This window comes from Myotis daubentonii, chromosome 2, assembly GCF_963259705.1.
Source record: "Myotis daubentonii chromosome 2, mMyoDau2.1, whole genome shotgun sequence".
NCBI classification, from domain to species: domain Eukaryota; kingdom Metazoa; phylum Chordata; class Mammalia; order Chiroptera; family Vespertilionidae; genus Myotis; species Myotis daubentonii.
Genome location: NC_081841.1, coordinates 45,361,488 through 45,389,040, shown reverse-complemented (window position 1 = coordinate 45,389,040; position 27,553 = coordinate 45,361,488). Strand labels below are relative to the sequence as shown.

General features: G+C 40.5%; 1 protein-coding gene across 1 annotated transcript in view; it reads left to right on the top strand.

Moving 5' to 3' along the window:
* Positions 1-27,553, top strand: part of ADAMTS20 (ADAM metallopeptidase with thrombospondin type 1 motif 20) — a 184,791-nt gene that overhangs the window by 54,660 nt on the left and 102,578 nt on the right. Inside the window, exons 5-10 of the mRNA XM_059682616.1 lie at positions 7,065-7,148; positions 7,910-8,034; positions 10,739-10,779; positions 20,184-20,289; positions 25,092-25,238; positions 26,411-26,552. Coding sequence (XP_059538599.1) covers positions 7,065-7,148; positions 7,910-8,034; positions 10,739-10,779; positions 20,184-20,289; positions 25,092-25,238; positions 26,411-26,552 — 645 coding nt within the window. The remainder of the gene's footprint in view (positions 1-7,064; positions 7,149-7,909; positions 8,035-10,738; positions 10,780-20,183; positions 20,290-25,091; positions 25,239-26,410; positions 26,553-27,553) is intronic.

Genomic DNA, 27,553 nt, shown 5'->3' with positions numbered 1-27,553 from the left:
GGATCAGCGGAGCCGCGAGGCCTCCCAGCACCAGGATCAGCAGAGCTGAGAGGCCTCCCGGCACCGGGATCAGTGTGACAGGGGGCAGCGCCCAAACCCCCTGATCGCTCTGCGGCTCTGTGTGTGATAGGGGGTGGGCCAAAACCTCCCTATCCACCCTGCTCTGTTCATGACAGAGGAAGGCGCCCCAACCCCCTGATCAGCCCTGCTCTGTGCCTGATAGGGGGGAGCTCCCCAACCCCCTGTTCACCCTGTGGCTCTGTGTGTGACAGGGTGCGGCGCCCCAACCCCCTGATCGGCCCTGCTCTGTGTGTGACAGGGTGCGGCGCCCCAACCCCCCCTCCACAGGTCTTGCTCTGTGTGTGATGGGATAGAGCCATAACCTCCCCATCGGCCCTGCCCTGAGTGTGACAGTGGCGGCACCCCAACCCCCTGATCGGCCCTGCTGTGTGGGTGATAGAGGGCGGTGCCCCAACCCCCTGATCCGCCCTGCTCTGTGCGTGACAGGGGGGAGCTCCCCAACCCCCCTGATGGGCCCTGCTCTGTGCGTGACAGGGGCAGCTCCCCAATCCCCTGATTGGCCCTGCTCTGTGTGTGACAGGGGGTGGCGCCTCAACCTCCCCATCGACCCTGCCTTGAGTGTGACAGGGGGTGGTGCCCCAACCCCCCATTCAGCCCTACCCTGAGCGTGACTGAGGGTGGCATGGCAACCTCCCAATCCGCCCTGCTCTGTGCATGACACGGGGCAGCGCCCCAACTCCCCAATCAGCCCTGCTCTGAGCCCGTCCAGGGGCTGCACCTAGGGATTGGGCCTGCCCTCTGCCACTCGGGAGCAGGTCGTTATCTCCTGAGGGGTCCCAGACTGAGAGAGGGCACAGGCCGGGCTGAGGGAGTCTCCCTCCCCGCCCGAGTGCACAAATTTTTGTGCACCAGGCCTCTAGTATATATATAAAAGGCTTAGTTGACTTGCGCATGCGCAATACATATAAGGCTCTCTCTGGCACCAATTGCACATGTGTGTGTTTCGATCTGTCATTGTCGATTGTGAATTTGGTTGACACTTCTATTATAGAGAAAGGGTAAATAGCGATATTAAAATATTTCTCATAATTTCCTTTTAATGTGCACGAATTTATGCACTGGGTTATTAGTTTAAAAATAAATGTTGACTCTCCCATGTGTGATACATATAAAGCTCTTGCTATTGCCAATCGCATGCGTGTTTTAATTTTATAATACTACTAGAGGCCTGGTTCACGGATTTGTGCACTGGTGGGGTCCCTCGGCCTGTTTTGTGCTCTCTCGCAATCCAGGACCCCTCAGGAGATGTCGAAGAAACAGTTGTGGCCCAATTTCCACAGGCCAGGCTGAATCCGTGCACCGGGACTCTAGTATGCATATATGATGCATATAAGATCTTTGGTTAATCTCTTCCCATCCTCCCGCCTTCCCACCTCCCTGAGAGTCATCAGTCTGTTCCATGTTTCCATGCCTGTGCGTTGAGTGTCTTCCCCCTGGTGGTCATTGTGCATCATAGCTATTGGTCGGTCAGCTGGTTGCTTAGGCTTTTATATACCAGTATATAGATATTATATATACTATTTTGACATAATTTTTTGCAGTAATGTAATTACCACATGAATCTTTCTTCTAATTAATTTCCTTTCAATGTGCATGAACCCATGCACTGGGCCACTAGTGTGACATTATAATAGACAAAAGAGATGATTCAAAATGATTTTCTGAAATTTATATAATACAGACATCTACTTTTTTTGCTTAATTGAATTTAATTTTTAAAATGACAACAGAACTGTACATAAAATTTTATCCTGATGACACTTACTTTTACTTCTGAATCTGAAGTAATTATCTAGATATGTAATTATCTAGGTGTATAATTATCTAAGTGTGGGTGTGGCATGTTCATTATGAAGGGTTCTAATGAGAAAAGTGACATGGAAGATGTCAATTGATATGTAGAAAATTGCATCAATTATATGGAACACTGTGGGATAAACTTTGCCATTTTAAATGTTTAAAGGAAATGATAATCATTAAGAAAATTAGGGAGGAGGTAGTGATACTGAAGGAAAATACTAGATTTTGTAAAAACATCAGGTTTTGAAGCATGTTAAATGACATATAACTCCAGTATCAGTGCTTTGGAAATGCTAACTAGAAGTATACAAACACAAGAGTAATTTTGGAATAGCTATATGCAGTTTTGGTGATAATGCCATATTCTAAAAGTTATATTATCTGTATTCTTAAAAATATATGTTTTATTGATTTAGAAAGAGAGGAAGGAGAGAGAGAGAGAGAGAAAGAGAGAGAGAGAGAGAGAGAGAGAGATATGAGAGAGAGAGAAATATCAATCGGCTGCCTCCTGCACGCCCCCCACTGGGGATCAAGTGGCAACCCGGGCATGTGCCCTGACTGAAGACCTTTAGTGCATGGGGCAACCCTCAACCAACTTAGCCATACCGGCCAGGGCTTATTATCTGTATTTTACATTAAAAATCAATTAATATAATTACTGTTTAGACGATATTGTGGCATCCCTTGAGGTAATTGAAGTTGTCCGTGGCTGAAGTTGTCCATGGGAGTTTTTACTTTTCATTATTTTCTTAATCCTCACCGAAAAACATGCTTTTATTGATTCTAAAGAGATAGGAAGAGGGAGAGAGAAACATCAATGTGAAAGGGAAACATTAATTGGTTGCCTCCCACATATACCCAAACTCTGGATCAAGCCTGCCACCTGGGTATGTGTCCTGATTGGGAATTGAACCCACTTGCAGGATGACGCTACAACCAACTGAGCCATACTGGCCAGGGCATCCATGGGAGTTTTAAAGACAGAGTTTACCAAGGGCAAAAGCAGACCTTTTGACTTCATGGAAAATATATATGATTCTGGGATTGCTTGAAGCAATAGACCGATGCATGCACAGGTCATTTCCTACAGTTTTAGTCTCATTAGGAGGGAAGCCAATGACAATGGGAGACAAGATGTTTGTAGACAAGGTCAGCTGGTTTGTATCAAGTTTTCATTCACAGGGGCATAGATACTGCAGCAGGATTGAGGAAGAGGGCAGCATTCCAAATATGGAAGGGACAGCAGAAAAAGTTTAGGAGGGTAAATCTTTCTTTTGAGATAGTTTGAATTTTTTATATGCTTTTTTTTTTCCTCCTGAGAGGTCAAATTTCAGGTGACTTCTAAATTACCTGGGTTTAGTGTTGTTGTTTCTTCTCTTCCATTGAAATAATGTTCAGTAAGGATACAAGAAAGTCAGCAGACTATTGGGCTTTGCACATACATGGCTCTTTTATTAGTGAAAAACTAGGATCACATAAATATTTGTAGATGTAAACAAGTCAAGATGAAAGGAAACTTGGAGAAAAAGTGACACTTGTTTTTCCTGGGACTTTCTTAGTTGTAGTGTTAAAAGTTTTATGTCCCTGGGAACCCCTCAGTCCTGGGCAAACAGGGACAGCTGGTGAACTATGGAGAGATTGCAAAATGTAGTCCAACTTGTTATGTCTCCACTTGTGAAGTCCACTTCCAAAATTGTTCTAGAGCAGTGGTTCTCAACCTGTGGGTCATGACCCCTTTGGGGGTCGAACGACCCTTTCACAGGGGTTGCCTAAATACATCCTGCATATCAGATATTTACATTACAATTCATAACAGTAGCAAAATTACAGTTATGACGTAGCAACGAAAATAATTTTATAGTTGGGGGTCACCACAACATGAGGAACTGTATCAAAGGGTCGCGGCATTGGGAAGGTTGGGAACCACTGCTCTAGAGAGTTCAGAGAGATGTTGTCTCCACCTAAGTGTCCCCAGATGCCTGCAGTTGAGGCAGGGGCCAATTCAAGTTTTACATATTTTGTCCTAATTTATAAGAAGACATTAACTGACTGAATTTATTCAAACATAATCAGGATATTGGTAATGTTCTTGGTCATAGTAATTTAGGGGGAAAAACACAAGAAAATGTGATTTAAACTTGGAATATGATTGAGAGCCATTTAAAATTCAAAGTGATGAAAAAGAGTAGTTGTGTGTTGAGCTCCATGTATAAGGAGGAAATTGCCAAATACTTTCAGCATTGCGCTAATGGATTATAATTTAAAGAGATTATCTATCCTTACCCATCCTGCACACAGTCAAGAATAGTGCTATCTTAACGTTTTTCTTTGCTTTCAACAATTTGACAAAATGTCTGATAGCAGTGATATAGGAATAATCTGTGTGATTTTATTCACTTTTTAGAATGGTGTACTCGTGTTGTAATAATAAGTTAGTGATCTCTAAGGGTTTTGGAATTAACATTAAAATTAGCTGGGAAGAGCACAATTGTGGTGTATAGTATATCTAATGAAATGAGTGGTTTAAATGAGCAGAGATATTCAATTATTTGCTATTCCAAAGTTCCTATCCTTATAGAATTTAGGTGACATTATCACATTAAAATGGCATTTACATATGCATTATTAAATCACCAAAGTATGTATAAACTAAGGCAATTACTTTCTTCAACAGATTAATTTTGATATTCAATGACTTACTATTTAATAAACCTTGAAAACATTTATGTCACAAGCCTCCATACTCCATTGTACTTACAAAAGATTAACTTTACAATATTCACCTTATTATAGATTTGATGTAAATTGAAGGAGCATCATGTGATATTCAGGAATCAACCCTACTTATTAGAACATTGTTACTGTTATTTAGAGTCATTTATCAGCTAAAACCCCCCACCTGCTCGATCCCCGGTCCTGGTCAGGATAGGTGCCAGAGGCAACCAATACTGTCAGAACACTGGGAATATGTTTTCACATTCCACCCAGGAGACTGGTCACCTTTCAATAAAGATGCAGCATGTGTTTCCTTCTGAAACTGAAAAATTTTTGTGGTTATATATTTTATAGCTAATATTCTAACATCCAGGTTGTCATTTGTAGTCAACATATCTGGGCAATGAGTAGAGAAAGAAGCCATTTCGATACTTCAGAGTCTTCAGTTCTGTTCTCTGGAGTACTGTGAATGGAAGATTTCTTGTGACATAGAAGTCTTCACAACCATTTTATTTTTAGGCGTGGATGGGAGAGGGAGGAAGCCTTTGTGCACACCTTTGAGGTGCACTGTTAACCTAGTAATGTGACTTATAAAAACATCTACTTTTAAACTTATAGAATTAAAGCACAACTCTGAAGTCACAAATATGGGTCTACTCTGCTATCTATACTAGATATATTTTTATTTATTTTTAAATTAAATCTTTATTGTTGAAAGTATTACATATGTCCATCTTCCCCCCCATTGACCTCTACTAGCCTGCTCTGTCCCCAGGCCTTCACCACCCTATTGTCTGTGTCCACAGGTTATGCATATATGTCTACAAGTCCTTTGGTTGATCTCTTCCCACCCACCTACCCTCCCCACCTTCACTCTGAGGTTTGACAGTCTGTTCAATTCTTCTATGTCTTTGGATCTATTTTGTTCATCAGTTTTTGTTCATTAGATTCCACATGAGTGAGACCATGTGGTACTTGTCTTTCTCTGACTGGCTTACTTTGCTATATTTTTAATAGTTGCATGTAAAAATGAACATTTATCAATTCAGCTCCCATTTTAAAGGGAGCAATACTGCAGGGCTAACAGACCTCCTTGAAAACACCAACCATCTGATTGACCCCATCTTATCATGCTCTCAAACCCACTGGGGTAACCACCACTCTTGCCAAAAAAATGCCACCCCCCAAAGCCAAAGGTCTCACTTCAGGGAGAGATGACAAACCTGTGTTTGTGGCTGCAGCACTAAAACAGTACGAAAGGTGCTGGAATGCATAAGTCCATGCTGAGCTCACACTGTTGGCATCTCTGGAGATGGTGTGGCTCTTGTTCAGGTAGTGTTCCATGTGGCATTGGAAGCTGCAGAAGCAGTTAGGTTATTCATTATGGTGATGGAGTGAGGGCTCCACTACCTGTACTTCTAGCAAATTGTATTCTCCACAAGATCAGTGACCATGTCTTCTAGCCAACAAAGCCGGGAGTAGATGCTGAATATTTATTAAATAATGGAGGGAAGTAATACTTCCTGAAGCAACTGCTACCTTGGTTTGGGCAGTGGTCCTGGAGACGGTGTCAGAATCAATTTTTATTGCACAGGAGGTCCAGGTCCATAGAGTTATGTCATTAAAGGAATACAAAGCAGAGGCATAGGCCATGGAAGACACTCCTACTGCAGTGGCAACCTCTATGATGGCTCCAAGGAGAGAATATGAATTAGTGAATTGGATAGCACCTTGATTGTGAATCACAAACTGAGCCCATGCAGAGTGCATCATAGGCTGTGTTCTTCAATTTTGAATAATTAGAACCAGATTGTGACCCATAACCTCTCCTATGGTTCTTTATATGATTCTGGATGAATCAAGCTCCATGGATTCCAGTAGTGCTAATCATTAAAAATCATACGCTCAGAATTGGAAATATTCAACCATGGCAGAAGAAATCAGGTAAAAGAATAGGTGAAACTTACATATTTATTATGAAGTATCATGGCACATAGATTGTGGATTGTGATACAGAATGAAGTGAATTTCTTCCTGAATCATCCAGAACAGTATTTTCCAAGCTCTGATGCATGTTCAAATCTTGTTAAAATTCAGATTTTCCATTCATTAGTCCAGGGTGGGGCCTGAGGTTTTGTATTTCTTATTCGCTCTAAGTGATATGGATGCTGCTGATTTAGGGACCAATCTCAGTAGCAAGGATTAGGATACTGGTTCTCAAAGTTGGCTTCATGTTGGAATCATTAAAAATAAATGCTGAGGAATTTTATGAGATATTGATAACTGAGTCTCATCCCTAGAGATTCTGACTTAATTGTTAAGGGGTGTGGCCTGAGTGTCAGAATTTGTGAAAAGCACCCAATATGCAGCTAAGTTGGAGAGTTGATGCTCTTGGATTGGTTTCAGTTTACTTTTGAAAAGAAATATTCATTTTAGACATTTAATACTACGTATCTTTTTCCTTGCAGGTTGCAGCAATCTACAAGGACTCAAGTATTGGAAATCTTATAAACATAGTTATTGTAAAATTAATTGTAATTCATAATGAACAGGTAAGAAACAATTCTAAAATTAGTAATCTCAGTTGTAGTAGGCTCCTAGCATAAATATATATAGATTACGAAACTCATTAGAAATGAAATAATTTAACAATTTATGTTTTAAAAACTTATTTGAAGTGAGATTAATTTTTCCTGTTGTGATGGAAATAAAATGTAATAATAGCAGAGGGAATAAAAAAAGTTAATAAACAAAAAATTTAAGCTTAAAAGCAACCATGTATTCACTTTTATAATCCTACTAGAGGCTGGGTGCGTGGGATTCGTACACTGGTGGCGGCGTGGCCCGAGTGGATCTGCTTGCTGTGGGAGCACTGCTCATCCTGGTTAGCCAAGCGGTGCTCCCACTGTGGGAACACACTGACCACCAGGGGGCAGCTCCTGTGTTGAGCGTCTGACCTCTGGTGGTCAGTGCACGTCATAGTGACTGGTCAACTGGTCGTTCTGCCGTTAGGTTGCTGGGCTTGTACTATAGAGGATAGGATTTTTGAAGGATTTAGAATATGGTAGTTTTTAGAAGGTAATGTTTTGATCCTAAATACTGGATGTTATATTGAGAAGGTCCAATTAGATTCTGCTTTGATCACACTATTTTAAGTATTGTCAACATATGTTTGATTACCAGGAAAAGATACTGCTATCTCATTTGCCTATTAAAATGTTTTTTGATATATTGCATGGATGCTGACAGGCTTTGAGGGAAAAGAGGCCATGAATATTTTGCGTAATACTAGTTTGCATATTCTTTTGCACAGGAAGGACCAGTCATCAGTTTTAATGCAGCTACAACATTACGTAACTTTTGTTTGTGGCAACAAACTCAGAATGTTCTTGATGATGCTCACCCTTCCCATCACGATACTGCTGTTCTTATCACAAGGTACAGTTTCAGAAATATAACACTTCTAACTGCAATTGCTTATCCTTTTTCTCCTGCATGCTCACTGGCACTTCTTGTTATCTTAATTCTTTATCAATGATATACAGCAGTATCCTGTGAGAACTTGTATTACAAAAGGTGTTATTGAACGAAAGCATTCTTCTTTCAGACTAGTACACGAGGTTATTCCTTAGGAAATTAGCAATGTTAGCTTATTAAGCAATGGTATGACCTTAACAAAATAATCACCTTATTCTATTAGTGGCAGAAGAAGAGAATTAGGAAAATGTAGAAATTAATTTGGGGCACTGAGAACAGGTTTAGTTCATTTCCCATTTGATCTTTCAAGTCACTTGGAAAGGAGAGCTTTTGAATTTATTTGCTTGTCCAATCAAAGTGATCCTTTTACTTAAAAAAAAAATTGGTTCCTTGTTTTGATGCTCAGTGCATGTCTTAATTACTAGGCTGCTTTTGCTGGGGTGTTTCTCAAACTTATTTACTTCTGTGGAAAAAAGATTCTGCTATTACAAAGTGATGATCCATGTTCAAGCACCACTACCCATTGTTAATTCACACCTTTGTTTCAGCAACTCTGATGCCACCAGAATATTTACATCCCAGGTCTGTTGGGTGTTTTTTTGTTGGTTGGTTGTTCAAAGGAAAGAAATCTCTCATTTGAGGGTCAGATTTGTAGAAACCTCACCTTTTAGAACCCTAAGATGTACTAGTAATTGGAGACATATAGTCCATGTGCTTTATATCTTTGCAAAACTAAAGCAGAATTAACTTAATTTTATACACAGTAGGCTATTATCAGTCCATCGTTCTGCCCTGGATTAAAGTTTAGAGGCCAAGCAACAAAGACTGTAGATAACATCTTAAACATGGCATAGAGAAAGGGCTATAAGAGAAGACCATAAGGAAAGAGATAAGGGAACTTTTCAGTTAAATGGCTAGGGACTAAGTCAGGTCACATCTGAGAAGATCATTATTTTGTAGCAGAGAATAAGTGCTGAGGCTCATAATGATATTGAGACATCAAGGAAAGAGTGAATTATCCTATCTAATAAAAGACAAAAAGGGTAATTAACCATAACTCTGCTACGCTTCCCATTGACTAATCAGGGCGATATGCAAATTAACTGCCAATAAAGATGGCGGCCGGCAGCCATGCAGCTGAAGCAAGCAGGAGGCTTGCTTGCTCCAGTGATGGAGGAAGCCAAGGTTCCCTGCCTGCCGTGGCCCAGCTCTGAGCTCCGGAAGCAATAAAGTTTAAATTATAGAAGCTAAACAAACCTCAGATACCTGCTTTCAGCTGGCTGCGGCCTCAGAGCTGGGAGCGCCAGTAACAGCAACAATGTTTCAATTATAGAAGGTAAATAAATCCCAGAATAAAAAAAAATAAGGGAGAGGCTGGGAGCTTCAGTCGCCCGCCAGCCTGAAAATGGCCCTCAGCCCCTCACCTAGACTGGCCAGGCACCCCAGTGAGGACCCTCACCCTAAAGGGGGTGTGGCCAGGCTGCAAACAGCCATCAGCCCCTCACCCAGGCTGGCCAGACACCCAAGTGGGACCCCCACCCTGATCCGGGACACCCTTCAAGGCAAACCAGTCGGCCCCCACCGTGCACCAGGCCTCTATCCTATATAGTAAAAGGGTAATATGCAAACTGACCTTAACAGCAGAAAGACTGGGAATGATTGGTCACTATGACACACACTGACCACCAGGGGGCAGATGCTCAATTCAGGAGCTGCCCCCTGGTGGTCAGTGAGCTCCCACATGGAGGAGCTCTGCTCAGCCACAAGCCAGGCTGATGACTGCCAGTACAGTGGTGGTGGTGGGAGCCTCTCCTGCCTCCTCAGCAGCACTAAGGATGTCCGACTGCAGCTTAGGTCTGCTCCCTGCTGGCAAGTGGACATCCTCCGAGGGCTGCCAGGCTACCAGAGGGATGTCTGATTGCCATCTTAGGCCCAATCCCCCGGGGAGCAGGCCCAAGCCAGCAGGTGGTCATCCCCCGAGGGGTCCCAGACTGCGAGAGGGCACAGGCCAGGCTGAGGGACCCCCCTCCCCGAGTGCACAAATTTTTGTGCACCGGGCCTCTAGTCTACACTAATAAAAGAGAAAGATGAAAATTGACTGTACCTATGTGACGCCCACCAGCCAATCAGGAGTGAGTATATAAATTAACCCAACAAAGATGGTCGGTTAATTTGCATATGCAGGCACCAAGCGGCCGGGGGTGGGGTGGGATGCTTGCATCGTTGAAAATGGCAATGACACAGGCATCTGCACCGCCCCAGCCACTCCAGGCCTCTGGGCAGCCTGGGAAGGTGGAAAGGCGGCTCCGGCTAGAGCGAAGGTAGTGCCTGCAGCCAAGGGAAGGAAGGCCCATTCTTGCATGAATCTTCATGTATCGGGCCTCTAGTATTACATATACTGTATAAGTAAAGGCAAAGAGGTGCAAAATACACTTAAAAAGTTTTTCCTAGAACTTGGTTAAGCTTCAACTATTTACAGCCATCACTTTTATATAGCACCCATTGCTTACTGCTAGGCACAGCTCTTAAGTTTAAACTTATTGAGAGCTTATTAAGAACTGGATTTTAGAAGTTGGTTTGTGGTAATAGTTACAAGCTTGTTTATCTTTGTTTTGGCTTGTTGCAAAAATATTTTCTGAAAATGCTTCAAAATCTTTTTTTTAAGGGAAGACATTTGTGGAGCTAGAGAGAAATGTGACACATTAGGTAAGTTATTTTGTAAATTAAGTATAGCCTATATAATTGTTTACTGAATTATTTAAGCGATGTTTAGGTTATTTTACATTTTAATCATTTTGATCAATTATCTTGATTAATGATTATAGTTGTCACTATTACTTGATTCTGCTTCTATAAATTTTAAAGACTAATAAGAACTAATATATGCCAATTACTAAATATCAATTGCTGTGCAGAGCTTGACATATTGTAAGTGTTTTCATTTATAATATATTTTTTAAATTTATCTTTATTGTTGAAACTATTAGATGTCCCCTTTCTCCTTCCTGCATTGACTTCTTTCTATGCTTTACCCCCACCCCCCACCCCTGGGCTTCACAGTACTATTGTTTGTGTCCATGGATTATGCATATACGCATACAAGTTCTTTGGTTAACCTATAATATTTTATTCATGCAAAATAATACTTAGTAACCTATATGCAAATTTAAAGCAAAATAATAAATAAATAGCCATGAACCCACCACCAGATTTAAGAACTAGTATTTCATCAACACTTCTGTATGGCCTGTGCTAAGTCCTATTCCGGCCCCTTGCATTTCCCAGGAGGTAACCAATAAGTGAATTTGTATGTACCATTTCCTTCCATCTTTTGAAAAAGTTTTATTAACTTATATGTAAATGTGTTCCTAAAAGAAATTGTTTGGTTTTGCTTCTTTTTGAGCTTTGTAGTAGTAGTTCATGCCTTTTCACTGCTGTATAATATTTTGTCCTATACCTATTAGTGGATTGGCCTGATTCCAACTGTGTTCTATTACAGACTTTACTATAAGAGCTGGGGTATAGTCTTATGATTAGAATTGCTATGTCAGTAAATGTGCTAATGTTCAATTGTTATAAGATTTACCAAATTATTTTCTAAAGTAGTTTTACTAATTTAGACCTTTATAAATAGTATATGAACTTTCCTTTTGATTATGTCCTTATCAACACAAGCTATGTTCAGATTGCTTACTTTTGCCAATCTGAATATAATATATTTTATTGCAGTAATAATTTTCAGTTCAATGATTACTAATCAATATTGTCTGTCGTGCTTGTCTTTGTGAAAAAACACACACAATAATTGGCTTTTTATCTGTTTTGTTGTTGTTATTAATCCTCACCTGAGGATATTTTGATATTTTTCCATTATTTTATTTTTAGATAGAGTAGAAGAGAGAAAAGAAGGTGGAGGGGATGGGGGGGGGAGGGAGAGTAGATAAACATCAATGTGAGAGAACCTCATTGATTGGTTGCCTCCCGTACATGCCCTGGGAACAAACCTGCAACCTAGGTATGTGTCCTTGACTGGGAATCAAACTCTTTTGATGCTCTAACCACTGAGAAATACTGGCCAAGGCTCAATGTTTTTACTTCATTAATTTCTGTTCTATTTTTTTTTCCAATTTTACTCCTACTGTTCTATTTGTAATGTAAATTGTCTGCTTAGCTGATTAGCATCCAGGCTATTTTCTTTTCTAATTTTATTATTTAAAACTATCGATTTACTTTAATGTATCATGTATTTTTCATGTCATTCAAATTTTAAAAAATTCTAAGTATATGTAAATTCTATCATGATTTCTTTGACTTATTTAGAAAAGCATTTACAATTTTCTTCATATTAGATTCGTATTTAATGCCATTGTAGTTGGACAACATGATCTATATAAAACCTATTCTTTGAAATCTTTTGATATTACCTTTGTGGTCTATTATGTAGTCAATTAAAAAATGCTCTATGTATTTTTTAAAAGAATGTATATTCCCTAACTGTGGTACACAGGGTTCTCTATGTCTGTTAAATCAAAGTTGCTTAATTGTATACTTACTAATTTTTTGCTTATTGGTAACTAGCTTGAAACATGAGTATATAACTTGAAACATGAGTATATATCTACTCTCTTCATATAGTATTACAATTTTTCATTTCATCCATTTTCAGGTGAATGTTTTTGGTACATGTAAGTTTGAATTGAGCCTTTTACAATTGTATAGTGACTCTACACTTAATAATACTTTTTAAATAAAAAAAATCAGTATAGTTAAAATATGTCTGGCAATAATGTAGCTACCCCAACTTTTTATATAGTATTTGCTGGATATATCTGTTCCTCTAATTTCCCAGGGCCCTTATATTTTAGGTGTTTTGCTTGAAAACAACATATAATTGGATTTTAAAAATAACGTCTATAATCTGTTTAACTGGCAAAGTTAGTCCATTTACACTAATTGTAATTATTGTTATATATTGACACACATATATATATACCATTTTGATTTTCTTTCTGTTTATTCCATTTTGTACTGTGTTTCCCTTCCCTGCCTTCACTTTTTTGGCCTCCTTTGGGTAATTACATTTTTAAATCAGTTTTTTTATTCTACTGTTCTCTTTGCAGGTTGAAATTGTATATACTATTTTATTATTTTTGAGGTTACTCTGGCTTTTTACTAACATATTTAACATTGTCTAAAGCTCTCTTCTAAACAGATATCTTAGATTACTTAAACTTTGTTCAACTTTCTTCTACCTTACATGATAATGTCTATTTTTATCACTTTGTAAACTTTGTGTATTAAAGGATAATGTTTTGTGTTTAATATTTGTTAAAATTTGTGCCCACCTTTACAATTTTTTCATAATTTCATCCCCTCCCCCTCTGAATTACAGACTTTAAAAGTTCCTTTAGTGAAGATATATTAGTGAAAAATTCTCTATTTTATTTATTCTGGAAGTTTCCTTAATTTACCCATATGTATTTCTAGTACCAATTCTAGGTCAACAGTTATTCTATGTCAGTTTTTTGAGTATGTAATTGTATTAACTTTTGACTTTTGCTGTTGAGAAATCTGTAGTCTGTTTAATTGTAGATTTTTGGTGATTTGTTTTTTATTCTGGCTGCTTTTAAGATCTTCTCTTTGTTTTGGATATGATACAGTTTCATTAAAATTGTTTCTTAATATAATTTTCTTTTTATTTATTCTGCTTGGGATATGTTGTGATTCCTATATCCATTGATTAATATCTTCAGCTCTGAAAAATTCCCAACCTTCTTTTCCTTCAAAATGTGTCCTTATATTCGATCTGCTCTCTCATGGGACCCTAATTACATTTGTATTAGGTCTTCTCATACTGTTTCCCATGCTTTCATTTTTTTTTCTCCTCCTGTTTCATTCAAGCAGCTCTAACATGCATTTTAGTATTTCTCTCTCGTCTGCTTCTAATTTGATATTTCAACCATCCTCTGAATTTTCCATTTTAATATATGTTTTTCAATTTAATAGATCTTAGTTAGCTCTTACTCAAAAATCTGTGTTCATTTTGTTTACATTCTTTTTATATTTGTTCATATTTGTAATTGCCTTTCATGTTTACTTAAACATTTCATTTGGAGTAATAGTATACTCATCTCTGACAGTTCCCATATCTTAAACAGTTGAAGGCCAAATATGTGGTTTCTGCTTTCTCTTGTGTTGACTTGTTTGTATGTTTGGCAATCTTTGATTGTGAGCTCATATTTACTTAGTATTAATCCATGGGATTAGAGGTGAACTGCTTAAAAAGAATGTACTTCCTTTCAGAGAGTATTTTCTGGTGTTTTGCTATTACCCAAAGGGTGTTACTAACCAGGGTCCTTGACTTAATGTGGAAAACTCAGGATCAGCTGCTGTACGTTGAGGCTTCTTCTACCAAGCTCTTAGTCTCTGGGTCATATTACTTTTATCAGTATTTGCCCTCAGAGTATCTTCTATCCTTTCTATCCATTGCTTACCCCTTAAGATTTAGCTCAGGTATAAATGTGTGTGTGTGTATGCATGCATATTGTATGAGAGAGGGGCAACGGAACAATATATGTTAGATTTTGGAGATTGGGACTTGATCATTCTTGTAAAACATGTCAAGTCAGTATTCATTAAAACGTAGTTTTTATTAATGATCTAGTTTCTTTGTGTTAGGAGGACTCTTAAGAAACTGTAATCTTCTATAAATGTGAAAATAGATACCCACTACTGTAATTATTACAACAGGACCCTGTTCTCTTCCCTCTGAAAACTATTCTCTGGCTATGTTAGGTATAGTTTTTTATCAGTCAACCTAACAAGAATCCATAAATATATTTCTTATATTATCTATGTCCTATTTTCCCATCTTTATACTAAAAGTTAAATATGAAAATGTCTGCCACATCTTACTGTTCTTTAAATGATTTAATGCTAGACATTCTGGACTATAGATGTAGAGTGGGTAGTCTCCTAGTCTCCATTCATTTTGTTGGTAGTTTCCAGCCTCCCAATGCACATAAATCATAGTGACATTTAGAAACATAAACTGAAAATAGAGTGTTCTTACTATTCTGTTGAGGGAAGGGTAATGATAATAATGATAACTGATATATCCAAATGAATTTTATATACAATACTAAATTTTACAGGATTTAACTCTTAATTTCTACAACAAATCTATGAAGTAAGAACAACTATTCCAATTTTATAGATGAGAATAAATGATTTTCCCAGGGTTGCCCATCTTGTATTAACACAATATATAGTATTTTATGTTCTCATCTAAAATATATGAAAAAACGACAAACTGAGGATAGTTCTTAAGATAAATACAGAATGCTGGTAATAATTGCTATATCTTCTTTTGCAAGTACTGTTGCCCCAGTCTCTGAGCATGTTTTGCAAAGTGTGTTGAAAATGGTAGTTATTGTTCAAGATGGTTGGATTAGATGAGTCTGTGCAGCTTATTGCACTAACAAACAAGGGAGCCTGTATCACATTTGGGCCCATGCTACTTTATTCTATCTTTGGCCACTTTTAGGAAACCCAATACCAGCTTGAGTGGATCTAGGCAAAAACCATCAACAAGTAGCTTGGTATCATAATGCTATACATTCAGTTCGATTTTTGTTGGTCTTGACTGCTTATGGGCATACTTGAATGTGGTTTCTATTCACATGCAATGCATATTTTCACAAGTCTATTATGTGACTAAAATGGCCATATTAGAATATATCCTTAAGCAATGAACAAAGTTTGAGTGGTAACAGAGACAATATCATGTTCCAGATATCTCCATGTCCCTGAAAATAAATATATTGGAACTTGAGCCATTTGACAGATTGAAAATATTAATGAAGACCAGGAGGACAGCAGAAATTCATAGAAAAATTTGCTCAGTTATAACTTATTCTGACAAAGGAGAAATATAGTATTGACTAAAACTGACTAAAGAATTTCACATACGATATGAACTTCCCTCATACTTTAGACAGTTTAGCTACATTTTATTTATTTATTTTTTCTTCCTTGCTTTTGGTCTTGATTCTAGCTAGTAACTTTTTTTTTGGCCAGAAAAGGGTCAGAAAGAGAGCAGATCTTTTCTTATTGTTTTGTTGTTGTTGTTAATCTTTACCTGAGCATATTTTTCCATTGATTTTTAGAGAGAGTAGAAGGGAGGGAGAGACAGATGCTCTGTCCACTGAGCCAAACTGGCTAGGGCTCTTTCCTTATTGTTAAAAAAAGTATTGGCGAATGAACTCAGTCTGATTTTTTCCAGCATTTTTAGATTCTTCAGTTTAATCTCTATTTCTTTTAAATCCTAACAAAGCCATTATAATTGTTGGGATACTTACCTTAAATGCTGGGGAAATGTCTGTTTTGAATTTTTATGAATAAAAGAATACATAGGAGTAGAGAGCTAAACACAATAGGTAATACAAATCTAGTCTATATTGACATTTCTAAATGCAAAAACGTTACAGTAAGAAATTGGTTAAAAATGAAAGGAATCATTGTAGGAGAGAAGCTAAATTTACAAGCAAATATTGAAGGATAGTAATAGCAAAAACCAAGGTATTATGTTAAATTAAAAATAAATGAAATAGAGCTTGATTGATAGAATATGGATTGTTGTCATGAACTCTTATTTTGAATTTCTTATGCTAGTTTATTTTTAAAGGACTCTATCAACTGGAATTACTGTGTCAGCCAGTTCATACTACCTTCATCTTTCAGCAACACATTTGTTGCACGTTATCTATAATAATAAAAGTGTAATATGCTAATTAAACTGGACGTCCTTCCAGATGAAGCTGGGGCTGTGAGGGAAGCCCATGCCCTGGGTGCCTGCTGGTGGCTGGAGGGAAGCCTGGGTTCTGGTTGCCTAATGGCGGCCGGAGGGAAGCCAGTGCCAATAGCCGGGGGGAAGGAAGGCCTACTCTTGCATGAATTTCGTGCATCAGGCCTCTAGTTCTTTATATAAGCATGAATACGTGCTAATATATGGTACATTTTCCATTGCTGAAATAGTTATAAAATTAAGTTCTTGCAATAATTCTTGCAATAATCATGTTTTATTTAACATACTAATGGCCCTGTGCACGAATTCGTGCACATTGAAAGGAAATTAATTAGAAGAAATATTTTAATATGACTATTCTCCCTTTATAATAGAAGTGTCAACCAAATTCAAAATCGATATGACAGATTGAAGCACACGCATGTGATTAGCACCAGTGAGCTTTATCTGTATCATGCATGAGCAAGTCAACTTGGCCTTTTATATATATACTAGGGGCCCGGTGCACGAAATTCGTGCACTGGGTGTGTGGGGGGGGTAGTGTCCCTCAGCCCAGCCTGCCCCCTCTCACATACTGGGAGCCCTCAGGCGTTGACCCCCATCACTCTCCAATTGCAGGATTGGCCCCTTGCCCAGGCCTGACGCCTCTGACAGAGGTGTCAGGCCTGGGCAGGGGACCCTCATTTCCCCCCATCACTGGTTCTGCCCCCAGCCCAGGCCTGATGCATCTGGCCCAGACATCAGGCCTGGGCAGGGGAGCCCCAGACCCCTCCGATTGCTGGCTCTGCCCCTTTCCCAGGCCTGATGCCTCGGCCAGAGGCGTAGACCCCCATCACCCTCTGATCACCTGATCGGCCCCTTGCCCAGGCCTGACACCTCTGCCAAAGGTGTCAGGCTTGGACAGGGGACCCCCATCTCCCCCCGATCACTGGTTCTGGCCCCCGCCCAGGCCTGAGGCCTCTGGCCCAGGAATCATGCCTGGGCAGGGGACCCCCATCTCCCTCTGATCGCTTGCTCCACCCCCTGCCCAAGCCTGATGCCTCTGACCCAGGCTTCAGGCCTGGGAAAGGGGACCATCTTATCCCCCCAATCCCCGGCTCAGCCCCCCGCCCAGGCCTGATGTCTCGGCCAGAGGAGTTGACCCTCATCACACTCCGATCACCAATCACCGGATCGGCCCCTTGACCAGGCCTGAGGCCTCCAGCAGAGGTGTCAGGCCTGGGCAGGGGACCCCCAGCTCCCCGCGGTTGCAGGCTCCGCCCCTGCCCAGGCCTAACGCCTCTGGCTGAGGCGTCCGGCTCGGGCAGCGGGGACCCGCAGCTGCAGCGGCCCCGCGATCGTGGGCTCCGCTTTAGGCCCAGGCAAGGGACCCCTAGCTCCCGGGACTGCCAGCTTCGACCGTGCCCAGCTCCCATTGCTGGCTCCACCCCTACTTCCTGCTATCACTGGCTAGGGCGGCAAAGGTGCCTGATTCTCCAATCATGGCCGGGGGGCAGGGCAAAGGCGGCCCCAGGGCCGCCTTTGCCCTGCCCCCCAGCTCTTAGCTCCCCCCTGGGTTTCCGATCACTGTCAGTAGCAGGAGGCTTCTTCCTGCTTTCCCTTTCGCCTCCCTGCATTGTGCCTACATATGCAAATTAACCGCCATCTTGTTTGCAGTTAACTGCCAATCTTAGTTGGCAGTTAATTTGCATATAGCCCTGATTAGCCAATGAAAAGGGTATCGTCGTACACCAATTACCATTTTTCTCTTTTATTAGTGTAGATAGAATAAACTTGCTTAATTAGATCTGCTTTCTGATGCAGCTAAACTTTTTCCAACTCAGTGAAGCACCCCAACTTCTCTTTCAGGTAATTGTCAGCAACACAGCAGTAATATCAACACAAAGCAGATTATTATTGTAGATCACACAGGGAGAACAAAGGGTAAAATATTTAACTGCAGCAGGGTTTGACTATATTCTGCGCAGTGACAAAACCTGAAGTCATTTTCAAAGTCTACCATTTCTTCTTTTCATTTGGGTCAAGTTTCTAAGCTTTCTAAATCTCCCTTTTCTGGCTAATGAAAAGAAAATATGATTCCACCGAGTCTACTATCTACCTACTCCAGGACTTCTGTGAGGATCAAAGGAGATGAGGCATGGGAAAACACTTCACAGACATTTGGTTAAAGTGTACAATGTTTCCACCTGGATATAAAGCAAGTCTTGTTCTTGGGCTGAAGAAACTCCAAGGAGGCTAGTCACTAGGGAGAGGAAACTGGGCATTGCTACGTGATGTCATTACCCAGCACCCATAGCGACAATTTCCAGGCTGGGCTGGGTTGTGGGCTGCATTTTGTGCCATGGGGTCTCAGCAGCATCGGCTGCGATTTAATGGGGTGTCACTCCAGAGTGGTGGTGACATGGCCTGTGTCCCACTTCGGGGAAGCCGAGTGTTACTTTGTGGACTCTAGGTCCACGATGCCATTTCGCAGTAAATGTCCAGTGTGTGTCACAGCAGCTCCTGCATTGAGCATCTGCTCCCTGGTGGTCGGGGCATGTCATAACGACTGGTAGACCAGTTGTTCTGGTCATTCGGTCATAATGGTCACTTAGGCTTTTATATGTAGATATAGATGTAGATATATAGATATAGATAGAGATATATAGAAAAATAGAGATATATAGATATTAAATGCTAGGTGCCATTCTAAGCTTGTAACATATACCAGGTGGAGCAAAAGTAGGTTTACAGTTGTGAATACATTAAACACAGTTTATTCTTGTATTGCTATTTATTAATTATTGTATTTTCATATGAACAGCTGTGAACCAATTTTTGCCCCGCCCTGTATTCACTCATTTAGTTGTCATTGTAACTGAATAATTCTATGCTGCTTGAAAATTTAAGGAAATTATAGATAATTCATAAATTATTGTGTCCCATGCTATTTTCTTTACCAGTTATCCTATTACCAATTTCATTCATTGCCTTTCTTACAGTCTACACTAATGTGGGTCTAAAAGCTTATCCTTCCTACAACAAATAATTTTTTTTTCTTTTCCTGTTTTAGAAAAAGTGTTTGCTCGCCCATATTTTTAGATTATTTTCTTTAGTAAAGGAATCCAAGAATTTCTGTAAAAGACAAACTCAGATAAATCATTTTTCTTCCTTCTTTACCTTATAAAATGTTCATGCACTGTTAACAATCACTCTGCATTCATTTCTAGGTAGTAATGCCATTGGTAAATGCTTTAAAATTGAATTCTTACTTTGTGATTTGGTATTTCCCGTTTTGATGAAATATGAATGTGAAATTTTTCAGGCTTGGCAGAATTAGGCACCCTGTGTGATCCTTTACGGAGCTGTTCTATTAGTGAAGAAAATGGCCTCAGCGCCGCCTTTACCATAGCCCACGAGTTGGGGCACGTGTAAGTACCTTCTGTCCCCTCAGTAATATGCCTTCTCTCCATTCCACTTAGTGCATCTAAAAGTCCATCTTCAATTAAATAATTAGCACCTTTATGTCTTTAAAAATATTTTAGTGTAATTTTTATCCCTGAAATGCTAACTCTGGCTCTTTTGTGATCTATGTTAGGTCAGACAGGCTGCACAGATCAACAGACTAGGCAAAGAACTAGAACTTGTGAATTCTTTTATTTCATTTACTGTGTTGGATTACATGGCAAGCACTCTGGCCTCTATCCCTTGTTATCTTATACATGACCAGGTACTGTCCTCTACCATCCTATGGGAAGGCCTACAGGGCTGCTGGTTATGGGCAACTCCCAAAAATATTTGTAATACCAACTCATTTCTTGCCCTTATAGTTCAGAGCTTCAGCAGAGAATGTGGTATGTGGAAATTGCTTAATAATTAGAAGATTTTAAAAAACTTTTTCTCTGAGATCCATAGTTTTTTGTTGTTGTTTTGTTTTAGGTGTTTGTGTGTGTGTGTGTGTTTTGTGTGTGTGCGCGCGCGCGTGTGTGTGTGTGTGTGTTTGTGTACATCTGTAAAAATTTGGGATTCTTCTATCTGTTCCTACATTAATAAAAATTCTAATGGGGTTCTATGCTGTAAGAATGGAGGCTGTGATTTCCAATGATACCTTTGTAGCTCCCATGGAAAGTCAGAAACCCCTATACAATCTCATTCTCTGAAAAATGATTCCGATGAACCCCCAGAACACCTGGGATTTCTTGGTTAATGGCTTATAAGGAATGGAGGCTTAAGTTGCCTCTTAGTTTGTCTACATTTTCTTTTCCTGGTCATGCTTTGACATAATTAGAGTATTCAGCTGAGACAATTCCAAGTGGAGATCGTTTTTAATAAACTAGTACCTCTTCCATTCCCTTTTAGGATGGTTCTATCTCATGAGCATCAGCAAGATGCACACTCAGATTTTTTTTAATTGTTTCTTGAAGTGGGGGATAGGATCAGGAATATAACCGAGGGCCATAGATGCATTGCAGTGGCATCGGAAAAACACTATTTGCTGGTTTAGAAGACTGTTCTTGCAGAGAGCACCATCTAGATATTTATTCTCCTGAGAAATTCTTTAGGTGTCTTCAGATATGGGTAAGTAGTTTAAAAGACTGGTCTAAGTACAGATTTCAGCCTGCAAGTTAGTTCCAATGTTCCTTTTAACTGTAAGTTTGTACTTGGGGCCTCAAAAAATGCATAGGATCTGATCTGTTGCCAACCAGCTAATTATTTAATGTTGCTCATGTTGTGAAAATTTGTTGCCTTTTCGGAATGTTTTTATTATTCTAGTCCATTCATCATCACTTAGTGATGATTGACTAGAAACTTAGGCTGCTTCATATAAAATAGGTGGTTATCCTATCTAATAAAAGAGAAACATGGTAATTAGCTGTACGGCCGCTACCCTTCCCATTGGCTAATCAGGGCAATATGCAAATTAACTGCCAGCCAAGATGGCGGCCGGCAGCCAGGCAGCTGACACGAACAGGGAGGCTTGCTTGCTCCAGTGACCGAGGACTCCAATGTTCCTCGCCTGCCTTGCCGGCCTCTCAGCTGCTCTCTAAGAAACATTGTAACAAATATAGAAGCTAAACAAACCCCCAGAAGCTTGCTTTAGTCGGCCAGGCTTCAGCCAGCAGGACCACAACATTGTTTCAAATACAGAAGGTAAACAAAGGCCAGAAACCTGCTTTCAGCAGCAGAGGTCTCATAGCTGGAGCCAAGCCTCAGAGCTAGAGCTGGCCCAGAATAAAAAAAAAAAGGAAAAAAGGAGCGATTGGGAGCTTCAGTCACCCCCCAGCCTGAAAACAGCCCTCAGCCCCTCACCCAGACTGGCCAGGCACCTCAGTAGGGACCCCCACCCTGAAGGGTATGTGACCAGCTGCAAACAGCCATCATCTCCTCATCCAGGCTGGCCAGGCACCCCAGTGGGGACCCCCACCCTGATCCAGGACACCCTTCAGGGCAAACCAGCCGGCCCCACCCATGCACCAGGCCTCTATGCTATATAGTAAAAGGGTAACATGCCTCCAAGCACTGGGATCAGCAGAGCCGCGAGGCCTCCCGAACCTGGGATCAGCGTGACAGGGGGCAGTGCCCAAACTCCCTGATCGCCCTGTGGCTCTGTATGTGACAGGGGGCGGGGCCACAACCTCCCTATACACCCTGCTCTGTTCGTGACAGGGGAAGGCGCCCCAACCCCCTGATCAGCCCTGCTCTGTGCCTGATACGGGGGGGTAGCTCCCCAACCCCCTGATCATCCTGCGGCTCTGTGTGTGACAGGGTGCGGCGCCCCAACCCTCCCCCCCCACGGGCCCTGCTCTGTGTGTGATGGGGTAGAGCCATAATCTCCCCATCGGCCCTTCCCTGAGTGTGACAGTGGTGGCGCCCCAACCCCCTGATCGGCCCTGCTCTGTGGGTGATAGAGGGCGGCGCCCCAACCCCCTTATCTGCCCTGCTCTGTGTGTGACAGGGGGTGGTGCCCCAACTCCTCTATCGGCCCTACTCTGTGAGTGACTGGGGGGAGCTCCCCAACTCCCTGATCACCCTTCAGCTCTGTGTGTGACAGGGTGCGGCACCCCAACCTCCCCCCCCATCGGCCCTGCCCTGAGTGTGACAGGGGGCAGCGCCCCAACCCCCTGATCCGCCCTGCTCTGTGGGTGATAGAGGGTGGTGCCCCAACCCCCTGATCAGCCCTGCTCTGTGCGTGATGGGGTGGTGCCGCAACCTCCCTACTGACCCTGCCTTGAGTGTGACGGGGCGGCGCCCCAACCCCCCAATCGGCCCTACCCTGAGCATGACTAGGGGTGGCATCGCAACCTCCCGATCCACCCTGCTCTATGCATGACAGGGGGTGGCGCCCCAACCCCCCAATCAGCCCTGTTCTGAGCCCGACCAGGGGCTGCACCTAGGGATTGGGCCTGCCCTCTGCCACCCGGCCGCAGGCCTAAGCCAGCAGGTCATTATCTCCTGAGGGGTCCCAGACTGCGAGAGGGCACAGGCTGGGCTAAGGGACCCCCTCTCCCCCACAAGTGCACAAATTTTTGTGCACCTGGCCTCTAGTCCTATATAATAAGAGAGGGATATGCTAATTAGCTTGGATATGCTAATTACTCACGACCAGATATTCTAATTAGTCGTAACCAGTATGGAAATTGACCATCACTCCAACACACAAGAAGGCCACCCCCATGTGGTCAAAGATGGCCACCCCCATGTGGCCACCACATGGCCACCACAAGATGGCCTGCAGGGGAGGGCAGTGGGGGGGACCAGGCCTGCAAGGAAGGGCAATTGGGGGGGATCAGGCCTGCATAGGAGGGCAGTTTGGGGGGATCAGGCCTGGAGGGGAGGGCAGTTGGGGGGGACCAGGCTGGCAGGGGAGGGCAGTTAGGGGTAATCAGGCTGGCAGGGGAGCAGTTAGGCATCGATCAGTATCCCAGGGGAGTGGTTAGACCCAACCTGTGGGTCACGATCCCTGAAAATACATCCCATGTATCAGATATTTACATTATGATTCATAACAGTAGCAAAATTACAGTTATGAAGTAGCAACGAAGATAATTTTATAGTTGGGGGTCACCACAACTTGAGGAACTGTATTAAAGGGTTGTGGCATTAGGAAGGTTGAGAACCACTGTGTTAGGGGGTGATCAGACTGGCAGTGGAGTGGTTAGGGGCAATCAGGCAGGCAGGCAGGCGAGCGTTTGGGATCCAGCAGTCCTCGATTGTGAGAGGGATGTCCAATCCCGGTGTGCGGTTGGACATCCCTCAAGAGGTCCCAGATTGGAGAGAGTGCAGTCTTGGCTGAGGGACACACACACACACACACACACACACACACACACACACACACACGTGCACGAATTTCATGCACCCGGCCTCTAGTTATAGAATAATATGGAATTAGTGATTAAAGAAGTCCCTTTCAAAAATTGAATTTTTTGGGTGACATTGATCTGCAAAACCATACAGATTTTAAGTATACAACTCAACAAAACATCATCTGCACACTGCATTGTGTGCCCATTGCCCCAAGCAAAGTCTCTTTCCCTCCCTCTTTCCGCCCTCCTTTGCCTACCTCCACCTACCCCCCATGTCCCTTTCCCTCTGGCTATCACCACACTATTGTCTGTGTCTATGTGTTATATATATATACGTTTTTTGGCTAATCCCTTCACCAGCCCTCATTAGACAGCTGTTAGTCTCTTCCTTGTATCCATGCCTCTGTCTCTATTTTGTTCGTCAGTTTATTTTGTTCATTAGATTCTACATATAGGCAAGATCATATGGTATTTGTCGTTCTCTAACTGGCTTATTTCAAAGAAGTTCTTTTGGTACTGTACCAATAATCAGTGGTCTGGAATTTAGTGTGGTATTGCCTTTACCTAATCTTTCCACACATCTAAGATACGCATGTTGAAAACTGCCAGCATTTTTATGTGAATGCTTTGTCCTTATTGCGAGGAGGTGAGCCAGAATCCAAATATTTTGATTGTGTAGATTCAGATATCATATTAACAGACTGCTTCTGATCAAAGTTATAACCTAGTGTTTTTCAGAGATTATGTGCTTCTTAAGGTGAAGGTAACCTAGTTTATAATGCTTTATGGAGAGATCAAGAGTACAAATTCTGATAAAATCAGACTTTTCTGTTTTTTACATTATAATATAATATAGATACAAGAGATTTGTTACTTATGTTGTATACATATTTTAGTATTTTTTAACTGTCTGTTTTTATTTTTAGATTTAATGTTCCACATGATGATAGTTTTAAATGTAAGGAATCTGGAATTAAACATCAATATCATGTGATGGCTCCAACTCTAAATTACCACACAAGTCCTTGGACCTGGTCAAAATGTAGTCAGAAATATATCACTGAATTTCTAGAGTAAGTCTGGTTTTATGTTACTTTAGTTAATTATTGCACATTTATTAGATTATAAAGTTTGAAATTTGTATATTTTAAGTGGATTCAATTTATGTTTAGTTTTTCATTGTTTAAATTCAAACTTACATTCATTGTTCAAATGGATGTTTAAAAACATGGAAAGTTTTGTTTGTATTTCAGTCTTAAATTTTTTTTGAGGGGTTGCAGTTCAGATCTAGCATTCCCCTTGCCATTTTCCACTTTCCTAAGTCCTTTAAATAAATGATGTACTCTCATAACAATTTGCAAGGTAGATATTATCACTCTCAATTTACAGATGAGGAGACTGCGGCTCAGGGAGATTAAATAGCAGTCCACAGCCATGCATCCTGGGAAGTGGTGGAACCGAAAGCCAACTCCCAAACCTGCCATTCTGTCTCTGTGTTGTACTCCTTTCTTAAACAACCCCTGTGAGATGGAGATGGCATAATACTGTTTGAAATTTTTTTGATTCATTGTTGTTCAGATATATAAATGTGTTTTCTCAAATGATTTGAAAGCTTATTTCTATTTTTACATTTTGACTTTTGGGGCATTAGATATACGGCATTACTATTGGATGGCAGAATAGACCAAAAGTATCATGTGATCAACATATGAATATTCGTTTCTAAATTATATTCTGATGGGTTTGTCTTTTTAGAAATATATATATATATATATATATATATATATATATATATATATATATATATATATATTTTTTTTTTTTTTTTCAGAGAGGAAAAGAGAGGGAGTGATGAGGGAGAATCATTGATCGGCTGTCTCCCGCATGCCCCCTACTGGGGATTGAGCCCACAACCCTGGCATGTTCCCTGACTGGGAATTGAACCATCCCCTCCTGGTTCACAGATGCTCAACCACTGAGCCATGCTGGTTGAGATCTTTTTTTTTTTTTTTTTTTAATTGTATCTTAAAGGAACTAGTGGGTCTCACATGAGAATAAACACATCAGAAGTCTTTGTAAACTCTGAGATTTTCTTACTGATTTTGATTTGAGCTGGGTTTTAAATTATGAAAAAATACTGATTTTCTCTTTGGAAATAAAGAACTACAAAAAATGTGATGAAGAATCATATACTGACATGCATATGTGTATATTCACAATATTTCATCTTCTGTTATTGGTACAGCACTGGTCATGGGGACTGCCTCCTTGACAAACCAAATGGGAGAATATATGATCTGTCCTCACAACTTCCTGGATTAATGTATGATGTAAACAAGCAGTGTGAACTTATGTTTGGTCCTGGATCACAAGTGTGTCCCTATTTGGTAAGAAAAATTTTGGCTTTTTGTTTGAAAACTACCATAAAGTTGTAGTTAGAATATATTTCAAAGAGTATATTCTCTTTAACAGAAGGTAAATTAAATATATCTTAAACGTTTTTAAGTGTTAGAAAAATCTGGTGTTTGTCAGAAAGGGGCTTAAAAAAAGAGAAACTAAAATTCATTGAGTAATTATTATATGCCAGGTACTGTATTAGGTGCTTAAAAGTTATCTCTAATTTTCACAAAATCCTATGAAGTATTCTCATTTAGAAGCAAAGCCACAGAGAGGTTTTGAAAATTAACAGGATTTTAAATATTTACTTTCAAGTGATATTATTTTTTCAGACATGGGAAGAAAATTATGTGAGACATTTTTGTATTTTGATGAGTTGTATTAAAAGACCCAGGAATATAATAGACTGCATTTTAATTTATGTAGATTTGAATCAAAAGAAATGAAATTTGGAGCCTGTTGTTTAGTTTTCATTAAACTATTTATAAGTTGTTTTTAGGATTTTTCATAAGGTAGATACAGTACTAGGTTGTGAGAATCATTGGACCAGAAATGCAACCATATTCATTCATTTAAGTAAAGATAATGCTCTGCTACATAATATCTGCCATAGAATAAATGCTTATTGAATGTTGAATGAATGAATGAAAGGTACTTAACAGTGAGTGCAGGGACATACAAGGCATACTCCACATAGTGCATATTGTTCCTAAAGTCTTAAATTCATAGTCATGATTTTCATAAGCCTTTAAACATCCACTATGGAAGGGGGAGATTTACCTTAATTTCTTACATAGAAGCCACATTTCTTTCTTCCTACATGATTTAGACACTAAACAAACTTTGAATTTAAAATCAAAAAAGAAAGAAATTAACATGTGTATAGCTCCTGTGGGCCTCCATAGATTTTTGTTTCTTGTGAAAACTTCAGAACCCTTTGTTCAAAAGTTGAAAGTCTGCATTATATTCACAAAATAGGAAACCAGTATAC